Source organism: Phacochoerus africanus, chromosome 14 (assembly GCF_016906955.1).
Source record: "Phacochoerus africanus isolate WHEZ1 chromosome 14, ROS_Pafr_v1, whole genome shotgun sequence".
In the NCBI taxonomy this organism is placed as follows: Eukaryota; Metazoa; Chordata; class Mammalia; order Artiodactyla; family Suidae; genus Phacochoerus; species Phacochoerus africanus.
In genome coordinates, this window is record NC_062557.1 from 13,160,199 (window position 1) to 13,183,723 (window position 23,525).

Genomic DNA, 23,525 nt, shown 5'->3' on the forward strand with positions numbered 1-23,525 from the left:
AGCACGTAGGCATCTTCTGTTTATTGTTGTTGAAATTGGATCTTCCAAAAGCCTCCATTGTCTTTAAAGACTTTAATTCAGAATATCCTTCGGATGGGAGGAAAAAATAGTTTGCTGGAGACCCTCGGATAAATTGTAGCTCTTTGTTGATTTGATCAGGCGTACCACTGTTACTATGGAAACGTGAGTACCTTCAGATGACCTTTTGGACACAGAACGGAAAATCTATGTGCCCTGATAGGGATTCTGCTTTGTCCCCTCCTAAATAGCTTCATTACTTTCTGAACTGGGTGATGTTAAGGACGGGGAAAAAAAAAAGTCTATGAAACACACATCAGTTAAAAGAGACATTTTATTTTCATCTTTGTCCTTCAGCTCTGTCTCAGAAGCAACATCTCAGACTGAACTAGGTGCAAGGTTTAGTGTTGGAAATCATCTTCTCACACTCATTAGATCATGGTCAACAGAGGTGAACACTGCCACTCAACAGAGCAAACTCAAAGAAAGCCTCTGAAAGCAAGTGCACAGAGTTTTTGTATTCGTCTGTAAGGAAGGGCGAATGCATTTATAATAGCAGGGCAACATGTTTTCAGTTTAATTTATCTTACGGAAATGATTTTTGTTGGGAAACCAAAAAAAAGACTGTACATTCGGGTCGTCTGTTCCATCCTCATGAATTCCCAAAATGACATAAAAAGCTTTGTGTTTGTAGCTATGGGGGTGGCCGTGGGGGCGGATGTTGCTGGTTAAAGAAACAGGGCAAGGCTAATATTAAATGTTAGAAGCAGCTATCCACGTGTACCCAGGCCCGAATTCCCATGGGATTAGCGGGTACCAAGGATGCTTCCCTCATTGACAGAAATTGCTGGGTGGGAAGATAGAGCCAGGGTCCACTGACATAACATAGACATGGCAACTAAGCCTTGACACCAGTCATTATCACTCCATCCCAAGCACCTAAGAAGAAATTAAACATCCCTAAGAGAAGCCTGCAATAAGGGTAACACCACACATGCTGCTGTTTTTCCCAAGGAACTTGTCCTACTACAAAGAATTAGGATCGTGCATCCCCCGGGGAGGTAATCCCAAGGAGTTTATCCCAGTGCTCTGGATCCTTGCACCTCCAAGTCTGATACATGGACCAGCAGCATCTAAGTACTTATTAAAAATGCGGAATCTGGCACACGCTGTGGTTTAGTGGTGAAGAATCCAGCTGTGGTTCAGGCCACTTGGGTTCAAAACTGCAGAATCTCAGACCCCATCCTAGACCCTGTACTGAATCAGGATCTGCATGTCAGCAAGATCTCTGGGTGGTTCCTGGGCCCATCAAAGTCTGAGAAATGCCCTGGAGGGGGTGTGACTGATTGACAAATGCGTCCTCAAATTCAGGTCCTGGAGGGTTGTGGGGGTGACCAGGACAGATGCTGTCACTCCCAGCATCCATCTTAAGCAGTGCAGGGATTGCAACCACCACTCGCTCACTTTTATAGGGTTGGGGAAAAAAAAAATCAAAGAAAGGTACTGTTTGGGGTACTTGAAAACTAGATGGAATTCAGATTTCAGTGTCCATCAGTTTAATTGACACAACCACATTCATTCATTCCCTTCCTGGCTGTGGCTGCTTTCGGGCTATAGCAGAGTCAAATCAATGTGACAGACTGGGGCCCAGGAAGCCAAAACATATACTGTCTGATCCTTTACAGGGAAAGTTTGCTGACCCATGGAATAATGGAACAGTGGAATATCAGGACTGGGAGGAATATTAAGATCATCTTGGTTGGAGTTCCCATCGTGGCTCAGTGGTTAACAAACCTGACTGGTAACCATGAGGTTGCAGGTTCAATCCCTGGCTTCACTCAGTGGCTTAAGGATCCGGCCTTGCCGTGAGCTGTGGTGTAGATTGAAGCCGCAGCTTGGATCCTGCATTGCTGTGGCTCTGGTGTAGGCCAGCAGCTGTAGCTCCAACTCAACCCCTAGCCTGGGAACCTCCCTATGCCACGGGTGTGGCCCTAAAAAGACAAAAAAGACCAAAAAAAAAAAAAAAAAAGATCTCCAGCCCAAAATAGAACATTGGAGATTGGAATAAAATGGCCTATTTTGAGAATAATTATAAATAGATTCGTGATTACAGATTTAAAGACCATAATTAGAAGGTGTAATAGACCTGTCTAAAAGAGATGTGAAATTCACAATTTGCCCAGTGTCCAATCTTAGTGGCAAAGCCTTTTGAGTACAAAGTATAATGTTTGTCGGAATCTCAGGCTCAGAGATGTTATGACCCTTTCAGGCCATGGAATTTGGGTTCAGAAAATCAGATGTTCTCCCAGAAGCCAACTCACACTCTGTATGGACATGGATCATTCATGCCGTGACTGCTTGCAGAGAATTGTCTTAAGATGTTTTCAACTTGTTTTTCTCACATCAGGGTTTGAGAAAATCAAGTTATCCAGCCATGATGGGTTCTTTTAGACAGAAATTGAGAGGTGAACAGAAACATGCCTGAAGAGTAAAACCTGGTTAGCGTTTACAAGGAGATCCTGCTGAATAGCATTGAGAACTTTGTCTAGATACCCATGTTGCAACAGAAGAAAGGCTGGGGGAAAAATGTAATTGTAATGTATACATGTAAGGATAACCTGACCCCCTTGCTGTACAGTGGGAAAATAAAAAAAAAAATTATTAAAAAGAAAAAAAAAAAAAACCTGGTTAGCCAGCATTCAGTTGGCCAGAACTTGGTTAACCAGCTGCTCAACCAATTTATGGTTCAGCAGTACTCTTAGGCTCCTCAAGATACTAAAGAGCCTTCTGAATCATCAAGAAAAAGAAATACACTTTGTTACAAATAGTTTTAATGGTAAGCTAATGATTTGATTTATCCTCATTTATGGAATAACAGCAGTCTTATGTATAAAGCCGTCCAGGAACTGGCTGTTACTGCCACAGACACTTGATTAACCAGTCCCGCAATGTCCCATCACTCTATCTTATGGATTGGCCAAAAGCAAAAGAAACACACACAAATGTGGTGGAGCTGTTGATGTGACCATGTCTGGCCACACAAACACCACGAGGAAGGCGAGCGAAGGGTCTTGGCCCCAGGTGGTTTGACAGAGTTCTGGCCCCTGCAAGGGCCACATCAGACCTGCCACTGGTGAGCCCTGAGCCGAGCCCCCCTTCCCTCCCTCCCAAACCCTCATGCTGGGTCTCAGGCTGTCTCGCCTCTGTGCTGTTTGTGTTGTCAATACCTATGGCGTGCCATGCTTTTCTTTTTCCCTCACAGCGCTGTTCTCCTGAATAGCTGGCGTTTCCCTTACTAACCTGGCAGTTTTTCTCCCTCTCCTGTCTCTTACGAGGGATGTCATGTCCACTGCTTCTTAAAGGTAGAGCTTCCTCCCACCTCGCCTTCCACAAAACCCTTCGCCCTGGTTTCTGTGGCCCCAGGCTGAGGCCCAGCCATAGGATGCACTGTGTTCCAGTGGCTGGAAACTCACGGCCACGGCCCTCCAGCAGGACAATGCGTGTCTTTCAACCCCCCAGGGAATTCCAGTCCTCCCCCATCTTCAGATTAGCTGCCTTCAAAATTTTACCAGGGAAACATTGAACTCTCCTATGAGTGATTCGAGATACCTTCAAGTCTATTTTGAAAGCATCAAATGAATGGGAAGAGTGCATCTTTATGTGGACGTCACATTTTCCTTTGTTTCTGCTCGTGTCTATTTCTAAGCACATACCAAGACCCATGTTTGGCTTTATGCAGGCACACATCTGTGTTAGCATGCAGTCCGCGTGGTGTGCTTGCACCCCATGTGTGCGTTGAACTGCAAGGCGTAGTGTCACCGTAGCATGGGCTAAAACCATCACATCGTCCTGACATTCTTAACGCTTGGCTGAATTTCATTTTTTCTCAGTTTTAAAATTACTTCCCAAATCGACTCTCTTAACTGAATCACCCATTCTGTCCCCCAAACGATCCAATGGAACTTTGCAACTTGCATGTAAATTATTTTTTCAAAATTGGGTCCATTATCATGTCTGACAACACCGTTGTCTTTTGGGGAGCTGGCTGGGGCCATGTACCAGCTGTGTTCCCAGTACATTGCTTTTGTTAATAATTAAAATCAGCTTGAGATCGTTACAGAATATTCGTATTGGAAGCAAGTGGAAAATTTAAACACTCAAATCCTTGGGTAAAGAGTTTGCCAGAGCTCCCATTGTGGCTCAGCAGGTTACCAGCCTGACTAGTGTCCGTGAGGATGCAGGCTCGATCCCTGGCCTTGCTCAGTGGGTTAAGGATCCAGCAGTGCCGTGAGCTGTGGTGTAAGTCACAGGTACAGCTTCGTGTAGGCCAGCAGCTGCAGCTCTGATTTGACCCCTAGCCTGGGAACTTCTATATCCCACGGGAGTGGCCCTAAAAAGAAAAAAAAAATAGAAAAAGAAGAATTTGCAAGAGGAAATCACACCCCCTACACTAAGGTAGAATCAATATATAATAGTCTTTCAAAAACACTGTACTCAAGAAACTATCTAAGTCACATTTTTAAAGTTTCTCATCTGTAGAACTTGTAGCTGACCCTACAGGTATGTCCCAACTGGGCCACAAGAGATTAGTGTCCCAGAGTTATTGGAAATGGGGAAGAAAAAACATCCTGTGAGTCTTGGCAGAGTGTGGTAACTTCCACCTTTCAAGACACATCTCGTCGCTGCCCTCCTGTGGTCTGTTAAGACCCTGTCACACGATGCGCCATGTTCACTTTGGAGAAACACCTCCAGAAGTCAGCCATTCTAGAAGACACTGAGCTTCTGGCCATTTCTCCGCTCAGAGGACAAGCATCCTGGGTCCCCGGCATCAGCAGACCGCCCCCCACCCCTGCCCCACCGACCATTCCAGGACGTGCAGACAATTCCTGTTGAAAAATAAACCATCTGGTATCTGACACTCTGTCATTTCAGCTGAGGACGGACACCCCCCCCCCCAATGAGATGAAATCACACCAGGGTCCTCCGATCCTAATTGTAACCAAACATCGTCTGTCCCTGTGGGTGATGTGTCTGAACATTGGGGTTTCGTCTCTGTCACTATGGTGGAAACTGTTATTTCAGGGAGAAGTAACCTGCCTATTATGGGGCTCTATTTCCCAACATGTAGGAAGAGGTGGTACAGAACTTGGATGTAACTGGAGAGGGAAATAAAGAGAGAAAAAGAAGGATTAGGACGAAGGTGTCCCTTCCCCGGGCCCCCTCCTGGCAGGTGACCATGGCTCCTCCAGCTCCAGGGAGGGGCTGACACCTCCAAAGGACTGTCCTGCCGGGCTGCTCAGCACTCACCTGTCTCCCCAAGGAAGCAGCCCTGGGTGATGGTGAGATCAAGTTCAAAGCCCGGCCCCACCGACCCCCCCAGCCGTGTGGCCTGCAGCCACTTAGTTCATCCCCCAACCTCAATTTCTCCATCTCCAAAATAGGGATGATGAAAGGACCAACCTTCTAGGGTGTCCACAGGATTAAATGAGTACGTAAAAAAATGTTTAGAATAAGGCTTGTCTAGGAAAGTGCTGCTGCCATCATTCTCCCTGCTTCCCACCCCCTCACCCCCCACCCCCGCCAGGGATGACAAATTAGGGGTCCAGCCCTAATGGAAGGGCCGCTGTGCACGCGGTTTTCTGAGAAGCCATGGTCAAGGTAAAGCAGACCCTTTTTCCTTGTCAAGCTTTCTGAACCACTCATGGGCCCCGGTTGGGAGGTCCGGGTGTGCGTTCCATACAAAGAGCCCCTCACGGGAACAGCACCCCCGCCACCCCACCAGCAACAGGGCGGTGAGGCTCTTCTGTCCCGAGTTCACTTAAAAACCGGAGCGGCAGGTGCCAGGCAACAAAGCCTCTTTTCTAACCTACTTTGTATTGGCACATTTTTTATTCATTTTTATTTTTTAACTCTTTATTGGAATATAGTTGACTTACAATGTTGTGTTCGCTTCAGGGGTACAGCAACGTGAATCAGTTGTACCTTGTACCTTTTCTTTCTCAGATCCTTTGCCCGTATAGGTTGTTACAGCATATTGAGTGGGTTTCCCTGTGCTATGCAGTTGGTCCTTGTTATCTGTTTTGTACGCGGATGTGTATATGCCAATCCCAACCCCCTAAATTACCCCTCCCCCTGCCTCTGGCCCATTTTTTATGTCTCCTGCACCTTTTGTAATGGGTCTTGGGACCAGAAACAGATTATCCTTCCTGAGGAAGAAAAAGTCACCTGTATGTGGGAAACACACCCCGACCCGGCCAGGGAAAGTGGGGTGCTCCCACTCGCTCATGCCTCTTTTCAGAGCAGCACCACTCGCTGGCTCATGAACCAATCTTCTCCTCATGGCTTTTTCTGAAAATCAACCTGTCCACAGTCCGTCCAGGTCTGCCCCCAGGGACACCGTGGCTCTCTGTGGACAGGACAGAAGGGCTTTGTCCACCACTCCAGCCAGTGCCCGTGCGTGGGCAGCCAGATTGGGGCCGAAGTGCCAGCTTTGAGGGAGGGGGTCGGCAACACTGCCGCGATCTCGGTTGATCCCCCGGATTAGGAGATAGGGAATTTGAGTCCATTTTACAGATAGAGAAACCAAGGCCTCAGAGGAGTCAGCAGTACTGAAGCTGGTCCTCCCATCCGTTCATGGTTACCCGCAAGCTTTTCCTATCAGCTGATTGCCATGGGGAGCGGGGGGGGGGGGTGGCAGAGAATAGCCGAGAACCTCCCAGAACCAGAGCCATGCAGCTGCCTCCCTCTTAGAAGCAGGTGTCCCATTGAGCTATAATTAGGCCCCTCCATTTTGAAAACTGGTGCGGTTTTAAAACGCTCGGTGAAGATAGGATGAAATCAATGATTATGGAAATTTTGTGCTAAATTTAATTGCAGTCAACCCTGCTTTCAAAATGCTTTCTACAGTCAATTAAAGGCGTTTTAAGGGGGAAAAAATTAAATTGAGTAATTGAGCAAACATATTCAGCATTTGAGGGAAAGGATCATATTTTTTTTGTTTTTACCTCCACGAGAATCAAGTTTCCAACCTCTTTTGCTGGGTGCCCAGTCCCACCCACCTTTCCTGCAGCAGCTGAACACGATGGAGAGGGAGAGGGATATCCAGAACTTTCCTCAGCGATCTGGGCTTTATTGCTAGCTACGGTTTAGGGTTTTATTGTTTGTTTTTTGGAGCTGATAGCCGTGGTCACTTAGCTCCAGTTGCATTTCCCCCAGGGTGGCCATTCATTGACTTCTGCCCTCATGCGACACTCATCGCTTCCTTTGTTCCCAGATTATTCTGTGCCTCTGCCTTTAAGAGAACACAGCAGCTCTGTGGGACCTCTCCAGGGCCCCCCTCCGCCTTCACGACCTCCCTTTCGTACTTCTTGCATCTGTGGCTTGCAGAGTCTGGGCCCAGACAGAGATTTAAGAAGAGATTCAGAACACAGATGTCTAGAAATGGTTGGGGCTTTGTTGTTTTCTAGAAATCACACCCACGGCAGTTACGGCATCCGTGCACATTCCATAGGCATCATGCAAATTCTCTGGCTCTCACAGGAGACTGGAGTCATTTTCTGGAGAGAGAGAGCTGGGAAGATAGACTCTGTGTCATGTTGGTGCCATTTGCAGCAGTTACAGGAACTTTACCTGTGTGGGCCAGACTAGTAGACCTTGGTCGTATTTCTGCTAGAAGAGCCCAGTCAAAATGCAGTCAGTCTAGAAAACAGATACCACAAGAGGGCAGTAAAGATTTGCAAGTAAATGAGTCCCTGAAGCCTCGAACCCCGAAGATAGCAATGAATGAGCTTGTGGCTGTGTCTTTGCTTCCTGATGGATGTGCAGATGGAGTTACCACCTTATGCTCCCAGTGGCTCCTGTTTTTAGAGAATCCTGGTGCTGCTGCAAAGGGTGAGGTGCCCAGGGCTCCTCAGGATCTGCAGGGTTCCTGCATTTCTCCTCCGGCGCACAGGGCCCAGCCCACCTCATCTCTGCTCTGCTTTCTCAGCGCAGAGAAGCCCCCGCTTATGAGCAGCATTGCTGGCCGTCTGGGAAATCATTGACTTGGATCACATCACGAGTTCATTCGGCTCCTGCCTGCCCCTGCCACAGCCAACTTATAAAGCCAGCATGTGCGCATCCCAAAGGGGCGTGTTTTCAGAAGGAAAAGGACATAGATTTCAAAAGTGACTAAGTGCCCAAAGCCCTCGAACAACGGTGCGCCATGGCCACAGCCACTCCCATCAGGCCTTCCTCTCAGACACATGTGTTGCGTAAGAGAAAGTGTTTCTCCAGATGAAAAATCTTGGGATAAAGTTTTTGGTCCCAGGTCATCACGTAAGTCTAGACTCTTAGCCACTGGGGAGAGCTAAGGACAGTGGCCCTTCCAGGATCTTTTTAGCAGGTGAGGTCGGTCACACCACTGCACCCTGATAACTGTGGATTACCCGGCTGAGATGTTTGTCAGCGTCTGTGACAGATCTGGGAGACGGGAAAACTAGATGGCCCACAAAACAAAAAGCCCCGCAAAGGCACGGTTGGATGTTAGAGGTGTGTAACACTCAGTTGGAGAAAAACCAGGCACTTTGTATTTTTCACGATGGGCAAAATGCTGATGTGTCATGGGTCCCGCGTTTCTCCTGAGAGTGTGGCTCAGTTGCCATGACAACAGAGGCCTGCTGGCTGCCTGCAAATTGTACAGCCTAAGTAGTTGTGTCCATAAAAATATCTCTCATTAAGAAAATGACTTCATGTTTCCCTTAAATTTTTGCTCTACTGAAAAAGCACTTTACTCACTACATTGTTTGGCTGCAAAACAGCTTTTTCCTGTGCTGGTCGTAGAAGAGACTGAATAGTCATTTAATTCAAGTGCATTTGAGGTTCTTAATTATTGCTCTTCTGCAAGCTAAGCAAGGAGAGAGTTTTGTTTAAATCTAACAGCAACTGAGAATGAATGATTTGGGAACCTTCATGATCTGGGGCAGGAGTGGGCAAACTTCAGCCCACAGACCGGATTCTGGCTGCTGCCTGTTTTTGTAAATAAGGTTTTATTGGATCACAGCCAAGCTCATTCACTCATTCATTCACGTGGCTCTCACGCTGCCGTCGTGGAGTTGGGTAGTTACAACAGCGGCAGCGTTTGGTTTGCAAAGTTGAAAATATTTATTATATGTCCCTTTATGGAAACATTCGCCCATTGGAAGATGAGCAGTGAAATCTAAGATGAGAATTCTGGCTTCAGAGCCAGAAGGAAAATTGATTTAGACACATCAGCTAGCAGCGCCCCCGCCCCGCCCCCACCCCAGGCCTCAGCCTCCTGTCTGTGACATGGGTGGCCTTGGTTAACTTATTGCCAACTGCCTTTGAGCTGCTGAAACTCCCTCAGTCTCAGCACGGGGAGTGGTCCTCTGCAGGAGGACCCGTGAGGAGGGAAGTAGCATCTCTTCCTCCCACAGAGCAGGCAGCACCCAGCTGGTGGGTGGCACTAGGAGCAGCTTCACACGGGCAGGTCTGACCTTCCCAAGGACCCTTCTGTGGCTGAGGCCCTCCCCGCAGTTGAATGAGGCACACCTGTGATTTGCTGTTTACCCATGATTCCCAAATCCAGGAGGCCACTCCAGTGGACAGGAGGGGGCACAGGTGTGTGGGAGGACCCGCCTGGCCCCACACCTACAGGTCGCAGTCACAGACTGGACTGTGCATCCAAAAAGACACCCTTGGAAGGAGGTGCGGTGACTTGAGGGGTTTGCTTACCTAAGAATCTCTGTGAAACTCTCTGTACCGATTAACTTCTCTTCCAAGACTGCTGTCCGTGTCGTGGAGGCGAAGATGTGCTGCTGTTTTGGCATCTGATATAAAACACACAGGCCAAGCCAAAGCTGAAAAAGAAGAGCTATTAGAAATTACAGCCTCAGAATTAGACACAGGACCTAAAAGAAACCAAAATCCTGCCTTCAGGAATGAGGCTGCCCTGGCTCTTGGGGTTTCCCCCGTTTCTCTCTGACTTGCTGTGGTCATACTTGAACGTGTGGCCTTGAGCACCAGCTTTTGCAATGCCAAGACCTTTTTTTTTAAGGCAGCATCTTCAGCCTATGAAGTTCCCCAGCCAGGGGTCAAATCGTAGCTGCTGCTGCAGCCTATACCGCAGTTTACAATAAGGCTGGATCCTTAACCCACTGAGCCAGGCCAGCGATCAAACCTGCATCCTCACAGAGACAACATCGGGTCCTTAGCTTGCTGAGCCACAATGGGAACTTCTGTAATACCGGGACCTCTTGACCTGGCAATTCCACATCAGGAATCTATCCTGGGGAGATGGGGGTTGTGCACAGAGAGCTGGACTAGAGCTAGAATAACTTTGTTCATCTGCGCGTTGGTGACAGTGGAAATGGGAAACAACCTATGTGTCCAGCGTCGGGGGTGGCGAAGTCACCTTCAGTAGAGTCACAGGGTGGGGTATCGTCATCCAGTTGCTAAAATCATGTGATAGAAGAAGGCCTATCGCTTGAAAAGTTCACATCATACAAAGGGGGGAAACGGGTTACAAGCAGTAGAATTGTGTATCTATCAAATAAGAAAGCACGAAGAGAAAGGATTAGAAGCCCATCCCACCAGTGATTATCTCTGGGTGATACAGTAATGGGTATTTTAAATTATAGTCTTCTTTTTTAAAACTGATCTATGCATGTTAAATTTTCTGGAATGAACACTGTTCTGTAACAAGCAGCATTGTTGTACAAATTATTTAAACGCAATAACTCTGCCTTTTTTAAAGTTGTGTATTCGAAGGACGTGCATTCCCCGTGTACCCATTCATCCATTCGTTCTGAAAGTATTCGAGAATGATGGTGCCCCAGGCTCTCTGCTGGGCAGGGCAGGTACATCTGTGCACAGAGCAGAGCCGGTTTCCATGCTCCTTCCAGCAGAGGGAGCAAGAGAAATATGTAGTGAGAAGAGCTGAAGGGCCACAGGGTGCCGTGTTGAAACCTCTGGATTAAAGCCCGACCTGAGCAGTGATGGAAGAACATCCCTGCCCGTGGGTCAGAGGAAGCAGAAAGCACACGGACCCTAGGGCACCAGGCATGCTTGCCATGTTCCAGACGGTGAAAAAAGTATTTAGCCAGAGACCAGCCGACATGTTATTTACTGTGTGCTGCCCAGGAGGCTCTAATGCCTGTTAAGGAGCCTCATCTTAACCCGTTGCTTGGTTACCAAGTAGGAAGTAATAGCTGCCATGACTCATGGCCTGTTAGAAATACACAGGGCAGAGTTCCCTTGTGGCTTAAAAGGTTAAGGATCTGGCATTGTCACTACTGTGGCTCATGTTACTGCTGTGATGCAGGTGCAGTCCTGGGAACTTCCACATGCTGTGAGTATGGCCAAGAAAAAATAAAAAAGAAAAAAAAAGAAAAAGAAAAGAAAAATACACAGGACACACTCCGTTAATGGTGTCATTGAAAACACCTTCCTCTGTGGTTTTCTTCTGAAACTGCTTGATTTCTTTTAACTAATGAGTGCAGTGAGTGTGTCACCTGGGGGTCAGGTGCTGCGCTGGGCCCTCGGTTATATACGGCATAACTCTTTCTGTTACCCACACCCTGGTTTATGGAGCCCTGCCAAAACACCATCCATCTTAGGTTGCCAGGGTTGTTCAGATAAACCCTGAATACGGAACATTTTTATTGCAGAAAACAGTTGAAGAAGAAATGTACAGTTATTCCTCTGCTCCTATACCTGGTCTTTGTTGGCCTGTCTACCTTCAGAATCTTTTATGTATGTATTTATTTATGTATTTATTTATTGCTTTTTAGGGCTGCACCCACGGCACATGGAGATATCCAGGCCAGGGGTCTAATTGGACCTACAGGTGCCGGCCTATGCCACAGCCACAGCAATGCAGGATCCAAGCCGAGTCTGTGACCTACAGCACAGCTCACAGCAACGCCAGACCTTTAACCCACTGAGCAAGGCCAGGGATCGAACCCGCAACCTCATGGTTCCTAGTTAGATTCGTTAACCACTGAGCCACGACAGGAAATCCTGCCTTCAGAATCTTTAAATTAGGAAGAACCTTCCTTTGTCGGGTTCATCTCTCTACACTTTGCAAACATCTATGATACATACATTCATTAAAGCCATATTTCCCATGATGCTACGAAATACTGTGGTATCGGAAACACATTCGCAAACCAGCTACAGCTGAAACGCAGTTAATGGAATGTAGTTAAACATTAAAGCACACCTCCGAGGTTCCATGATTATAGGATGGGCCCACTAGGAGACTCTGAATTAAGTTTAAGAGTCATCCTACTGTGGGTGAACCTTTAGGCTTGGGTTCCTCCTGAAGAGAAGGCAGCACCTCTTGGAAGAATTGTGGGTAGGGAGCTGTTGTATTAGAGGTTGGCACTTTATGACTCTTTGCTTCCTCATGTCTTTAATGTCTGTTTTCCCACGTACCAGAGCTGGTATGTGTGATAATCACACAGGATTCAGGCATCACAGAGCATCTGTGGAATTAGGTGGAACCCTTTGGACTAGCCCAGGTCAGATGGTCACATCTCAGTGTCTGCAAGCGGTCCAGCCTCACAGAAAGTGAGCATCTCCCAAGATCCCATCCCCTGGTAGATGCACAGTGGCATGGACTGGCGCATCCTCCATCAGTTTTAATTTGAAAAACCCCAGCAATGAACTGAATCTGGAGAGCCACACACAGCCAGACACCTCAGGCACAGATGTTCAGCACATGTACCCACTTCAACCCCAGCCTGGGAGAATTTGAATTTGCAATACTCACACTTATTTTTCATGATTGGCTTCATAGAAGCACCATGCTGGGAGTCCTTTAACGTGTAAACCCCTTCAGTGATGGCAGTGACACTTTCAAGAATGTGTCTGTTGTGTGGAGTTCCTGTTGTGTCTCAGCAGGTTAAGAACCCAACTAGTATCCACAAGGTTGTGGGTTCGATCCCAGGCCTCGCTCAGTGGGTTCAGGATCCAGCGTTGCCATGAGCTGCATTGCAGGTTGCAGATGAGGCTCAGATAGTGCGTTGCTGTGGCTGTGCTTTAGGCCGGCAGCTGCAGCTCCTGTTCAACCCCTAGCCTGGGAGCCTCCATGTGCCACATGAGCAGCCCTAAAACAGAAAAGAAAAAAAAAAAATAGGATAGATCTCTTGTATAAAATGAGAGCCGTGCTGGTTATGAATACATTTTCCAGTGGGGAGACAGTGCTGTCTGTGCTCTCGCCCTGGTAATCCACTTGGCACCGTGATGCCAGCCTGGGCCTCATGCTAATGTGCCACCTTTCCAGGAACCTAAGGATTCTGCACTCTGAGTTGTTTAATTATAACCAATAAACCATGCTGTGTTTTAGTCTAGTTGAGAAAAAAGCACACTAAAGCTTCAACGTTTAAAGTCACTTTATTCTGCTTTGCAACACAGTATCATAGTTTCCATTTTTATTTTCCTCTTTCAAAACCAGCAGTGCCATTTTAGTAAGTCGAGATCTTTTCCTGCACTAGTCCTAGCCCAGCCTTTTAGGGGGCTACGGAGGATCCTGCAGGAACTGGGGTGAACAGTTGGAGCTGGGCCTGTTTCCTCTCCTGCCCACTGAGAGGGCGTGGAAGCCCCCAGGGACACGCCTCAGCCTCCCCACGCATCTCGAGCCCCTGCAGGGTCTGTCTGCAACCTGCACGAATCCAGCGGGCGCAGCTGGGCAGAGCCCTGACCCAGATGGTCTGCAGTTGCTCCCAGAGGCCTGCAGTCTGCAGTCTGGGAGCGAGTGTGTGCCAGGAGCCTGCGGCAAGGGCAATGTCTTCTTCCCAGGGCAGAGGAAAGAAGACCAGGGTGCTGTGCTGGGGGCTTTTGAAGAGGATCCCTCATATCACCTGCAGCATCGCCCAGGGATATAGAAGTCTTACCATGCCCCCAGTACGCATGAAGGCCCCAAGACTCAGCGAGGCAGTGTAATCTGCCCAGAGTCACACAGCAAATGTGGGTAAGGCTGAGATGTGCTCTGAACTCTGTGGCATCCAAGCTGGGGACTCTTTCCAGAGTAACCATTGATTTATATGATAATAGAAGGTTTTTGAAGGTGGGCATAGTCTTAGGACCATTGAATCTGAGAGCGAAACTTTCCCCGTTGTCTTAGACCAGCCCATCTCAAACTTGAAACGCATGTGGGAGTCACTCATTAGAAAGATGTCTTGTTAAAAAAGCATGTTCTGATGTTCCCGCCGTGGCGCAGTGGGTTAATGATCCAGCTTGTCTCTGTGGAGGCACAGTGGGTTATGGATCCAGCTGTGGCATAGGTCGCAGCTCTTGACTCGGACTCCATCCCTGACCTGGGAATTTCCTTATGCCACAGGGGCAGCCAAAAAAGAAAAGAAGCATCTTCTGATTTGGTGGCTCTGTGGGGGGCTGAGAGTCTGCCCCTCTGACCAGCCCCCAGGTGATGCTGATGTGGCCGGTCCACGGACCACAGGACCTTTGCATTGCATGTTCTTTGGAGGAGAAGCTACTTATTGATCGAGCTTCCTCAGCACCTAGCCCAGGGCACAGCAGACACACAGATATTTGTGGAATAAATGATGCTATGTTCTAAAGTCACTCATGAGGATACATGGGTTTAGCAACAATTATGTGCTGAGCAAAGACTCTGCCAGGGCCCTCCTCGGCCCTCTTGAGAAAATGGAGGTGAATAGGAAGAAGAATAAGAGCTACCATGTCTTGAGCCCTGGCTGAGACTTGTTACAGCGCCAGACATTCTCACATCTACTGCTCCCAAGAGCTGGTGGGAAGAGGGCCAGTGGAATCATCCTGCCTTAACAGACGAGGGACTAGGCGCTCGGTGGGGTAAAGGGACTTGTCCACGGCCACACTTGGTGTGTGATAAGGCTGGGCTTCAAACAGCACGCTCTGGGCCGCCGCTCTCCGGAGTTATCAAAGGTCATCCGGCTGAGGGGCATCCCGCCTGGGGGGTGGAGAAGGGCTCCAGGGGAGGCGCCATCACTGAGTCCCTGCCTCCCCATCCCCTCGGCTGCCGCTCAGAGCCTGAGCCTCCATCAGCTGTCTTTATACGACTCTTGGAGACGAGTGAGATTGGACTCGAGCTTTATCAACATGGGGCGGTACCCGCGGGCGAACGCACGTTACATCCCTGCCCCGGCCACCGTTCTCTCCGAATCTCAAGCTTCAGGAGACACCGGCTTTTCGGTCTCTGTGGCTTGGATTCCGGTTGCTCACGGCCGCTGCAGGGCGTCTGACCGGGCGGGGCGTGTGTGAGCGGCTCTGAGGGGAGGATGTCAGCGGGCTTAGTCCGATGCCGCCGCAGTTTGCTGAGAGCTCTGCCGTCAGGCTCGCGGCCTCAGCCTTATCCCTGGACAGATGCTGATTTTGTTCGCGCTCCTGGTGACATCTGAATTACCTCCATGACAACCCGAGTTCCGTCACCAGCCTGCGAGCCGGGAAGGGCAGGTTTCTTTGTCCCGCTGGGAGGCCAGTTGCCAAACCAGCCATCAAAAGAGCGCAGAGGAAGATACGGTCAGCGCAGAGGGTCATTGCTGTTCTTCAGCCGCAGAGGGCAGCTGGGCTGGGGCTGGCAGGTCCTCTCATCAGCTTGTTCCACGGGCCTGGTTTCTGCTTGCTGGCCCACTAACCAGGCTGGCGTGGCCGACCTCCCCGAAAGCAGGGCCGCCCTCGCAGCCATTCTTCGTGGCTATCCGGCCCAACCAGCGAGGACTTGAGGGAAGCAGCTCTGATGTTACACGAACGTCCAAGTGCACAGACAGCAGCCCGTCTCTCTGAACCAATCCTCCTCCGCAGAAGCTGCTGCTTCTGCTGTGCTAACGTTCGTCACTTCTCCGACCAGTGCACCTGCAGGCGGACTCTCCTCTACGCTTTTGGCTCCATCCAGTTCTGTCCGTCTTGGTGCTTCCCAGGAGGACACGTTTTTGAATGAATGAGTGAGACATTCCGTGAGCATGTGCCTGTGTGCCCGGTGCTTGGCCTAAAGAGACAGTGATGAGGGAGTTGGCCCCCGCCCCCGGGCTCCCAGCCTAGCGAGGAGGACAGATCCGCAGACCCAGGAGGAAGGTACACGTGTGTGTTGGGGGTCCCCCGGGAGCCAACTCTGCCACAGGGTTTGGAGAACAAGGATTTCAAACGGGGAGGGATCCCAAGAGACCCCGGGGCTGGAGGTGGACAGGGAGGGGCTGTGACCCAGGGAAGGGTGAGCCAGCGAAGAAGGGTGTGTGGTTGTGCAGCCGGTCCCGGGGCGGCGGTGGCGAGCGCAGCCCTGCTGGGAGCTGCTCCAGCCGTGCTCTGTGGGACTGGCCCAAATGGCACCTCAGGCCGCCTCCGGCAAGCACCGGGGGGCAGAGCCAGAAGCTCGGGGACACGGCCGGGTAACAGGCCATGTTGGCCATGAGTTGGAGATGCTGGGGTGGAGGAGCATCAGGAAGACTGCGGGGTGCTGCTTGAGCTGGATTTGGGGGACGGACCAGACTGCAAGGCCCCTGTGGGAAGGGCGACGAAGACCCGGTGAGGCTGGCGAGGCCGGACAGATGGCCGGTGGCAGGGGTTAAGGTCAGAGGCAGAGCCCAGCGAGAGGCTCCTCATCCACTGGGGGTGGCTCGGCCTTTTCTCTCGGCTGGACAGCAAGCTGGGGAGCAGGACAGGCTCCCCCCAGGGGACAGGCAGGAGGGGGCAGGGTGGAAGGAGAGAGACCAGCAGGGAGCCGGGCCCGGGCGGGGGTGGGGGTGAGGGGGTGACTGGACTGGGGCCCTCAGCCAGAGGGGTCGTGGAGGGGCCCTGGGCAGAGGGTGGCTTTGGCACGACCGACTGAGAGAGTGCAGGCTGAGACTGACCCTCCCCGCATCGACAGCCCGGAGAGAAATCGTCACACGTTGCCCTCGGAGCTGTTCAGCAGAGACCAGGGTGCTGTGGGGGAGACGAGCAGGAGGTCGTCTCTGAGAACAGGACAGGAGAACGGGAACCTGGGGCCGGCCAGCAGCCAGGAGAAGGGTCCTGGGCAGGCTGGGCACAGGCTGGGGTGGGGTTGCAGCAAGGAAGGGCGGGAACCGGCAGGACCCAGGCCGCAGCCTGGGGCTGTGTAGACCAATCGTGGGGGTCTTCTGCCTTTCTGCCGCCAGTGACACAGCTTTCCACGGTCCAGTGGGGTCTCCTCCTGCCCCAGGTTGACAGGCCCAGACCACTGAGATTTTGGTCTCACGGGCCTTTCTGCTGCAGGGAGAGCCACTTTTGAAAACTCATCATTGGCACTGGCAGCAAGGCCTGCAGGGATGGGGGTGCGTGGGGTGGCTGAGGAGGCGTGTCCTGCAGGGGAAGCCAGAGGAAATTCCACCCTGGTGGGCAGGGCAGGACGGCTGCCTGAAGACACCCCCGACCCCATCCCCACCAGGCTGCTGGGGCCTTGGGACGTGGGGAAGTGGGGGAGATCCCTTCTCACACTGAGGGCCGGGTGGCTGGAAAGCCAGCCTTCTGATGGTAAATGTGGCCCGGGGGCTGGGGTCCCTCTTGTGGACTGTTGGTTCTTTCCAAACCTCAGGGATTGACTTCAGAGCAAAATCTAAGGTCACCCTGCAGTTGGGTTCAGAAGTACTCCAATGCCTGACTGCAGGGAGTACCCTGTCTCTAGACCCACGTGAAGGTCATGGCCAAAGCTCAGGAGCTCTGCTGGGTCAGGGCCCGGCGGGGGCAGTAGATGCCAGTATGTGAAAAGCCCCTGCCTCTAGTTGGTAGGCTGTCGGCCCATTGGCCCACGTTCCCCACCAGGCTGCGGAGCCCAAGTGTCAGGGGAGGAAGCACGGTGACGGTGCACGCTGTCACATCCGTGCAGGGCCACCGCGCTCGGCACCGGCTGTACTTCACCAGGTGCAAACCCTTCAGCAGCTCCCCGGGCCTCTGCGCAAGGAGTTCTTTGCCTTTGGATCTTTTCAGAGTCATGGGGACGTTCCTGCTACAGTTAGGATCTCTGTGCCTCGTGCATTGGAAAAACAGAGTGGCAGAGTCAGTGTTCTCATCTTAAATGTGAACTTCCTGATTCTTTATTTAAATTTAGACACAAGCCGGAAGGTTTATCGAGTTGGAATCATTCCTGGGGCAGGTGTTTGGAGGCGTGGCTGGTACATAGTCGAGGGGCGTTGATGTGGCCCATGTGGGTCCATCCTGGCTCTTTCTCGCCGTGTGTCTGAACATTCCTCCCTCGCCTCCTCCATCAGCGGGGAGGCCAGCTGATGTATCATTCAGGCTTTGTCTCGATGGAGCGTCAGTGTTTCCAGGTCTTTCCTGCCGCTTTGCACACGTGCTGTCGCTCAAGTCCAGATGTCCACCTGGGGGTTCCCTGGTGCCTCTGTGGGTTAAGGTTCTGGAGTTGTCACTGCTGTGGCTCTGGTTACTGCCGTGGTGTGGGTTCCATCCCTGGCCTGGGAATTTCTGCCTGCTGGGGGCACAGCCAGAATTAAAAAAATAAAAAGAGAACGTGTCCAGAGCAAGAGTCTGTGCCGCTGGGCTCGGGGCTGACCCTTCCAGCCTCTGAGCAGCAGCCGGCTCCCTCCCTGGCAGGTGGAGGTCAACGTCTGGGGTCTGTGGGGAGATGGCCCCCCACTCGGGTTCACCACCGGCTCCTCTGCCGTCTGAGACGTTCCCACGTGATCCCGTTGCCTTTCCACTGAGCCTCTTACCTTTCACCTGTGACATGAGACGTTAACACCCCCATGAGAATAACCAGGGGTGATCTTTACACTGCATGAGTCTAGTTGATAAAATCTTCTTTGGGTAACTCACAGGTCACCGAGCCAGTATTCTTCAGGCTCAAAAAGCACTATGGGTTTTGTGTAAAACCAGATGCCATTACATGTCACCATTTTTCGTGAGTTCAGCTCTTGGTTTAAAAAAAAAAAAAATTCCTCTGTTCTTCTTACTGTACCTTTTAAAGTAGCAATAAAATGGAGTTCCTGTTGTGGCTCAGCGGAAATGAATCTGACTAGGATCCGTGAGGATGCAGGTTCTATCCCTGGCCTTGCTCAGCGGGTTAAGGATCTGGCATTGCTGTGAGCTGTGGTGTAGGTCGCAGACAAGGCTCGGATCCCATGTTGCTGTGGCTGTGGTGTAGGTCGGCAGCTACAGCTCTGATTAGACCCCTAGCCTGCAAACCTCCATATGCCACAGGTGTGGCCCTAAAAAGCAAAAAAAAAAAAAAAAAAAAAAAAGGCAAAGAAAAAAATAGCAGCAAAACATCCCCACAGTCTGCCACTTAAGCAGTTTCTCTCCAGAGGATGCTCCACTTCCTTTTTGCCTGGGTACAATTTTCCTTTATGTAGATGACTCTTAAATTGGAAAACATACACATAGGAAAAGCATCTGTACACATTTTATTTCTTTTATTACATTACCTGTTACAAAGCCTCACTTTCCCATAACTTTTACATCCCAGAGTGAGCACCAGCCTGCCCTGGGCAGAGTCCCGTGACTTGACTCTCAGGTTAAATATAACAGAGTCGTCTTGTGATGGTGAGGGCAGCTGTTTGCTCCTTTGCAAACGCTGCCCTTAGGATGAGTATAGGCACCGAGGCAGGAATAGATACTTCATCACCCTCAGCCTCCTCTTCTCACCCCATCCCACGGGCCACGTGGCATCAAGCTTAGCCACAAAGTTCTCTGTCGATTTTTTCCCTTGGGAGAGATGATTGATGGTTTTCATCTGTGTGCTTGTTGTTTAGAAAGCCAAGCTGGGCCCTGCTGGTAACAAAGTGATCAGTCCTTCTGAAGACAGGAGACAGCCTTCCAACAACCTTGACCGAGTGAAACTCACCGACTTCAATTTCCTCATGGTGCTGGGGAAGGGCAGTTTCGGGAAGGTACGGGGACCCTCGTCTGCGACGCGGCCGGGATTTTGCAGAGAATGTCGGCATCAGCCCTGCCATCCCTGAGGATCCCAGAGCGGCCCTTTAGTTTCCCTGTGCTTTTTACACATGCCTCAGTGTTTCCTGCTTCTCGCTCGTTCAAAACCAACCGTGCCCAAAAAGTAGTGGAGGCTCACCGCATGTCACCATTTCGGGGTTCAGAACAGAGTGGGTGCCCCAAAATGTTGGTTGAATAATTTCCACGACTCAAAATTAAGCATTAGGTGTTTTCTTGTGGCTCTGTGCGCTAAGGATCCAATGTTGTCACTGCAGGGGCTTGGGTCAAAGCTGTGGCACAGATTCAGTCCCTGGCCTGGAAACTTCCACATGCCAAGGGTGCAGCCAAAAATAAGAAAAATTAAAAAAATAAAAATTAAATGCTGACGTACAGCAAGCAGATGTAATATGTGCGCGATACCGAACTGCGTTTCCTCAGCAGTCAGCCTGCACAGCCGCATGTGCTTCTCTGGTCCCACATCTCATGATGGATCTAGGAACTGATTTTGATTTTAATCCTGCCCCTCCCCCCCCTTTTTTTGTTTTGTTTAAATTTGGTTCCTGACCTGTGAGAAGCCTATAAAGGTCAGTCCTATTTGTGCTCTGAGGATGCTCCTGAGCGATGTACGTAATGGGAGACTAATCCGGATAACGTCAGAGTGTTCCTTCCAGCAGCCACAATAGCGCCACCAAGTGGCCGTAGACTACACAGGGTATAAATCTTGACTGTTTAGAACTTAGCTGGAGGAATTTGCAGCGATGGGCAATAATTCAAAACTTGTTTATATTCTCATATCACATATTTGCAAATCCGCATGAACAGTCTGAACTATCGCTAGACGTGTTTCTCCCCTTCCTCCGTACACACCCCCCGCCCCCGCCCCCGCCAGCCGTAGGCCTGGAAGTTTTGAGGTTGCTCTTCCTCTGCTCTCAGGTGATGCTCGCCGACAGGAAGGGAACGGAAGAACTGTACGCCATCAAAATCCTGAAGAAGGACGTGGTGATTCAAGACGACGACGTGGAGTGCACCATGGTGGAGAAGCGCGTACTGGCCCTGCTGGATAAGCCTCCGTTCCTGACTCAGCTACACTCCTGCTTCCAGACAGTGGTAAGGACCCGGGCTCTGTTAGTGGTGCAGCACGTGGCGGGCCCCCTCGAGAGCTGCCACCAAACCAAAGTATCTTCGGGGTCAGAGTCAATCTTCCCCCTGGGGAGAAGGCTGGAAAAAGACATAACTGGGAGCCACTCAGCCCCAGATTCTTCCCTGCCGAGCAGGGGTGACCAGGAACCACTCCTCGGCCTCGTGCCCTACCTGGAGACTTGGCATTAATTCCTTTTCATTCAGCGAATGCGTCTGTCAAACATTTTCTTCATACCAGGCAATGCATTTAAGACTTAGAGATACAAAATAATAATTCACACCCCTGTTTTTTTTTTTTCCTTTCTATTTTTTTAGCCACACCATGGCATATGGAAGTTCCCCAGCCAGGGATCCAACCCTCACCACAGCAGTGACCCGAGCTGCTGCAGTGACGTTGCCAGGTCCTTAAAACCCACTGAGCCACTAGGGAACTCCCTCACAGCCCTGGCTTTTTAGAACCACTGTTCCAGCCACCAGAGCCTTGTGCTGGATCATTAGGAGACTTGTGAAATGCACACAGCAGAGGGTGGCAATTTGGCCTCTTGTCTATGGTCCTGGGAGCTCTAAGAAAGGTGAGAAAAAAATAAAAGAATACTGTTTGGTGACATGTGAAAATTAGGTGAAGTTCTGACTTCAGGGTCCGTAAGTAGTTTTCTTGGGATGCTGCCCTGCGCCTTACTGACCCGGCATCTACTGCTTTCATGCTACAAAGACAGAGTTGCATAGTTGCAAGACACACACAAAGCCTAAGATATTGACTGCCTGCCCTTTACAGAAAAAGTCTACTGAGCCCTGTCATGTAATTTAACTAAATAGAGGATCAAAAAATTTCCAAAGCACTAATCAGCCAATTGCAAGTAACCTACAAAAAATATAAACATTTGGATGGCCCCGCAGTGAGGCAGTCCCAGGGACCGGCTTTCTGCACCTCAGTGGCCGTCCTTTCGAAGACATGACTCAATACTCAGCAGCTAGAACGGTTACTGTTACGATTATACTACTTTCAATTTCCCATTGGCCAGAAACTGACTCTCTTTTTTATGCCTCCCTTTAAAAATCTTGGGAGGCGCCCCTCAATGCTTTAAGGATTTTAGACTCTTAAAATGGCATTGCCGCCACACACCGAGGCTCCGCGCTGGCAGTGGGGCTGCAGAACCGGCGCCGGCCACTGCGTGTCAGCCTCATGCCAGCAGCTGGCAGACTCCCCTCCTAGCAGCAGTTAAGTCACACCAAGGAGATGAGAATGGTATTCAAAAAGAAAAAAAAAATCCCAGCCTAGACCCTGTAACCCTGGTTACACTGGAAAGCTACAAAGCGGAGAAATAAAATTGAAATTAAAGTTCATAACAGGAAAGCAAGGGATTGAAGCTCCCAGAGCCATTTCTTGGCTGTTAGCACCAGCTCCATCAGTTTCTTTTCCTCCCTGTACTCTATTTTAATGTTTAATAATCTCTGCGAAATGGCAATGTTTTCTAGAAGAGAGCAGAGGGCAGCTTTTACCTTGTTGTGCTGTGCTGTTAGTTATTTCCCCGTTAAAACCCCTCAGTCTCCCCATCTGTCCCAGCATAATGTTCTCATAAATATGCAGATTTATTCAGGTCTATGATGTGTGTTCTTCGCAGGGCCAACACTTAGCATTAGCAGTGATAGAGAAAATCCAAAATAATATTTGGGCATAATATGGATGCAGAGAACATCTGATTAGCCTCTCCATGTATAGTCCCATGCCCCACAGTAAATATCACTGAGCATCTGTGATGAAAGCCCTAAAAAACCCAACCAAGCCCATGAGATTTGTTCTCAGAAGCATCCAGGTAGATGCATTACTATACATTGCTATGGCGTGCGTCTTAGACATTGCAGACCAGAAACAATGGTTAAAATTAAGTAATTGACCCATGTGGATTCTTCACACCATCGCTGCCGTAGAAATGTATTCTGTTTGTGGGAGAGACGGGAGGACGTATTTGGGGCCACGACTATAATAGGGAACCTGTGTAACCAGAGGGGCCAACCCATTGACAGAGAGCCATTGTTCCAGAGTTAGGTAATGACTTTATACTCCCCCAGGCCCTCATGTAATAGGGCTTATTACTTATTCTTTATTTGGGGAGAAAAAAGTGTGAAGGGCTCCACTGAACAGACCTGCCAGTGCATCCCATGTTTTACTAATGAGAAAGCAAAACAGTCTATAGACAATGGAGGCCTCTCACTCGGCTGCTGGAGGAACCCTGCTCACCTCTCAAACCTTGGTTCTCAGGACCGGCTGTACTTCGTCATGGAATATGTCAATGGAGGGGACCTCATGTACCACATTCAGCAAGTAGGAAAATTTAAGGAACCGCAAGCCGTGTGAGTAGTTTTTTAAGTCTCTTATTTTAGACAATGCAATACTCCCAACCGAGAAATTCTGCTGGGGGGAAATTTCGGAAGTGGGGCTCTGCCCAGGAGGAGGGGCAGATTGATTGGCA

General features: G+C 50.0%; 1 protein-coding gene across 2 annotated transcripts in view; it reads left to right on the forward strand.

Moving 5' to 3' along the window:
- Positions 1-23,525, forward strand: part of PRKCA (protein kinase C alpha) — a 386,579-nt gene that overhangs the window by 313,598 nt on the left and 49,456 nt on the right. For both annotated transcript variants that reach the window (XM_047759338.1, XM_047759339.1), the window contains exons 9-11: positions 19,734-19,871; positions 20,848-21,021; positions 23,315-23,406. In XM_047759338.1, the coding sequence (XP_047615294.1) occupies positions 19,734-19,871; positions 20,848-21,021; positions 23,315-23,406 (404 nt within the window). The remainder of the gene's footprint in view (positions 1-19,733; positions 19,872-20,847; positions 21,022-23,314; positions 23,407-23,525) is intronic.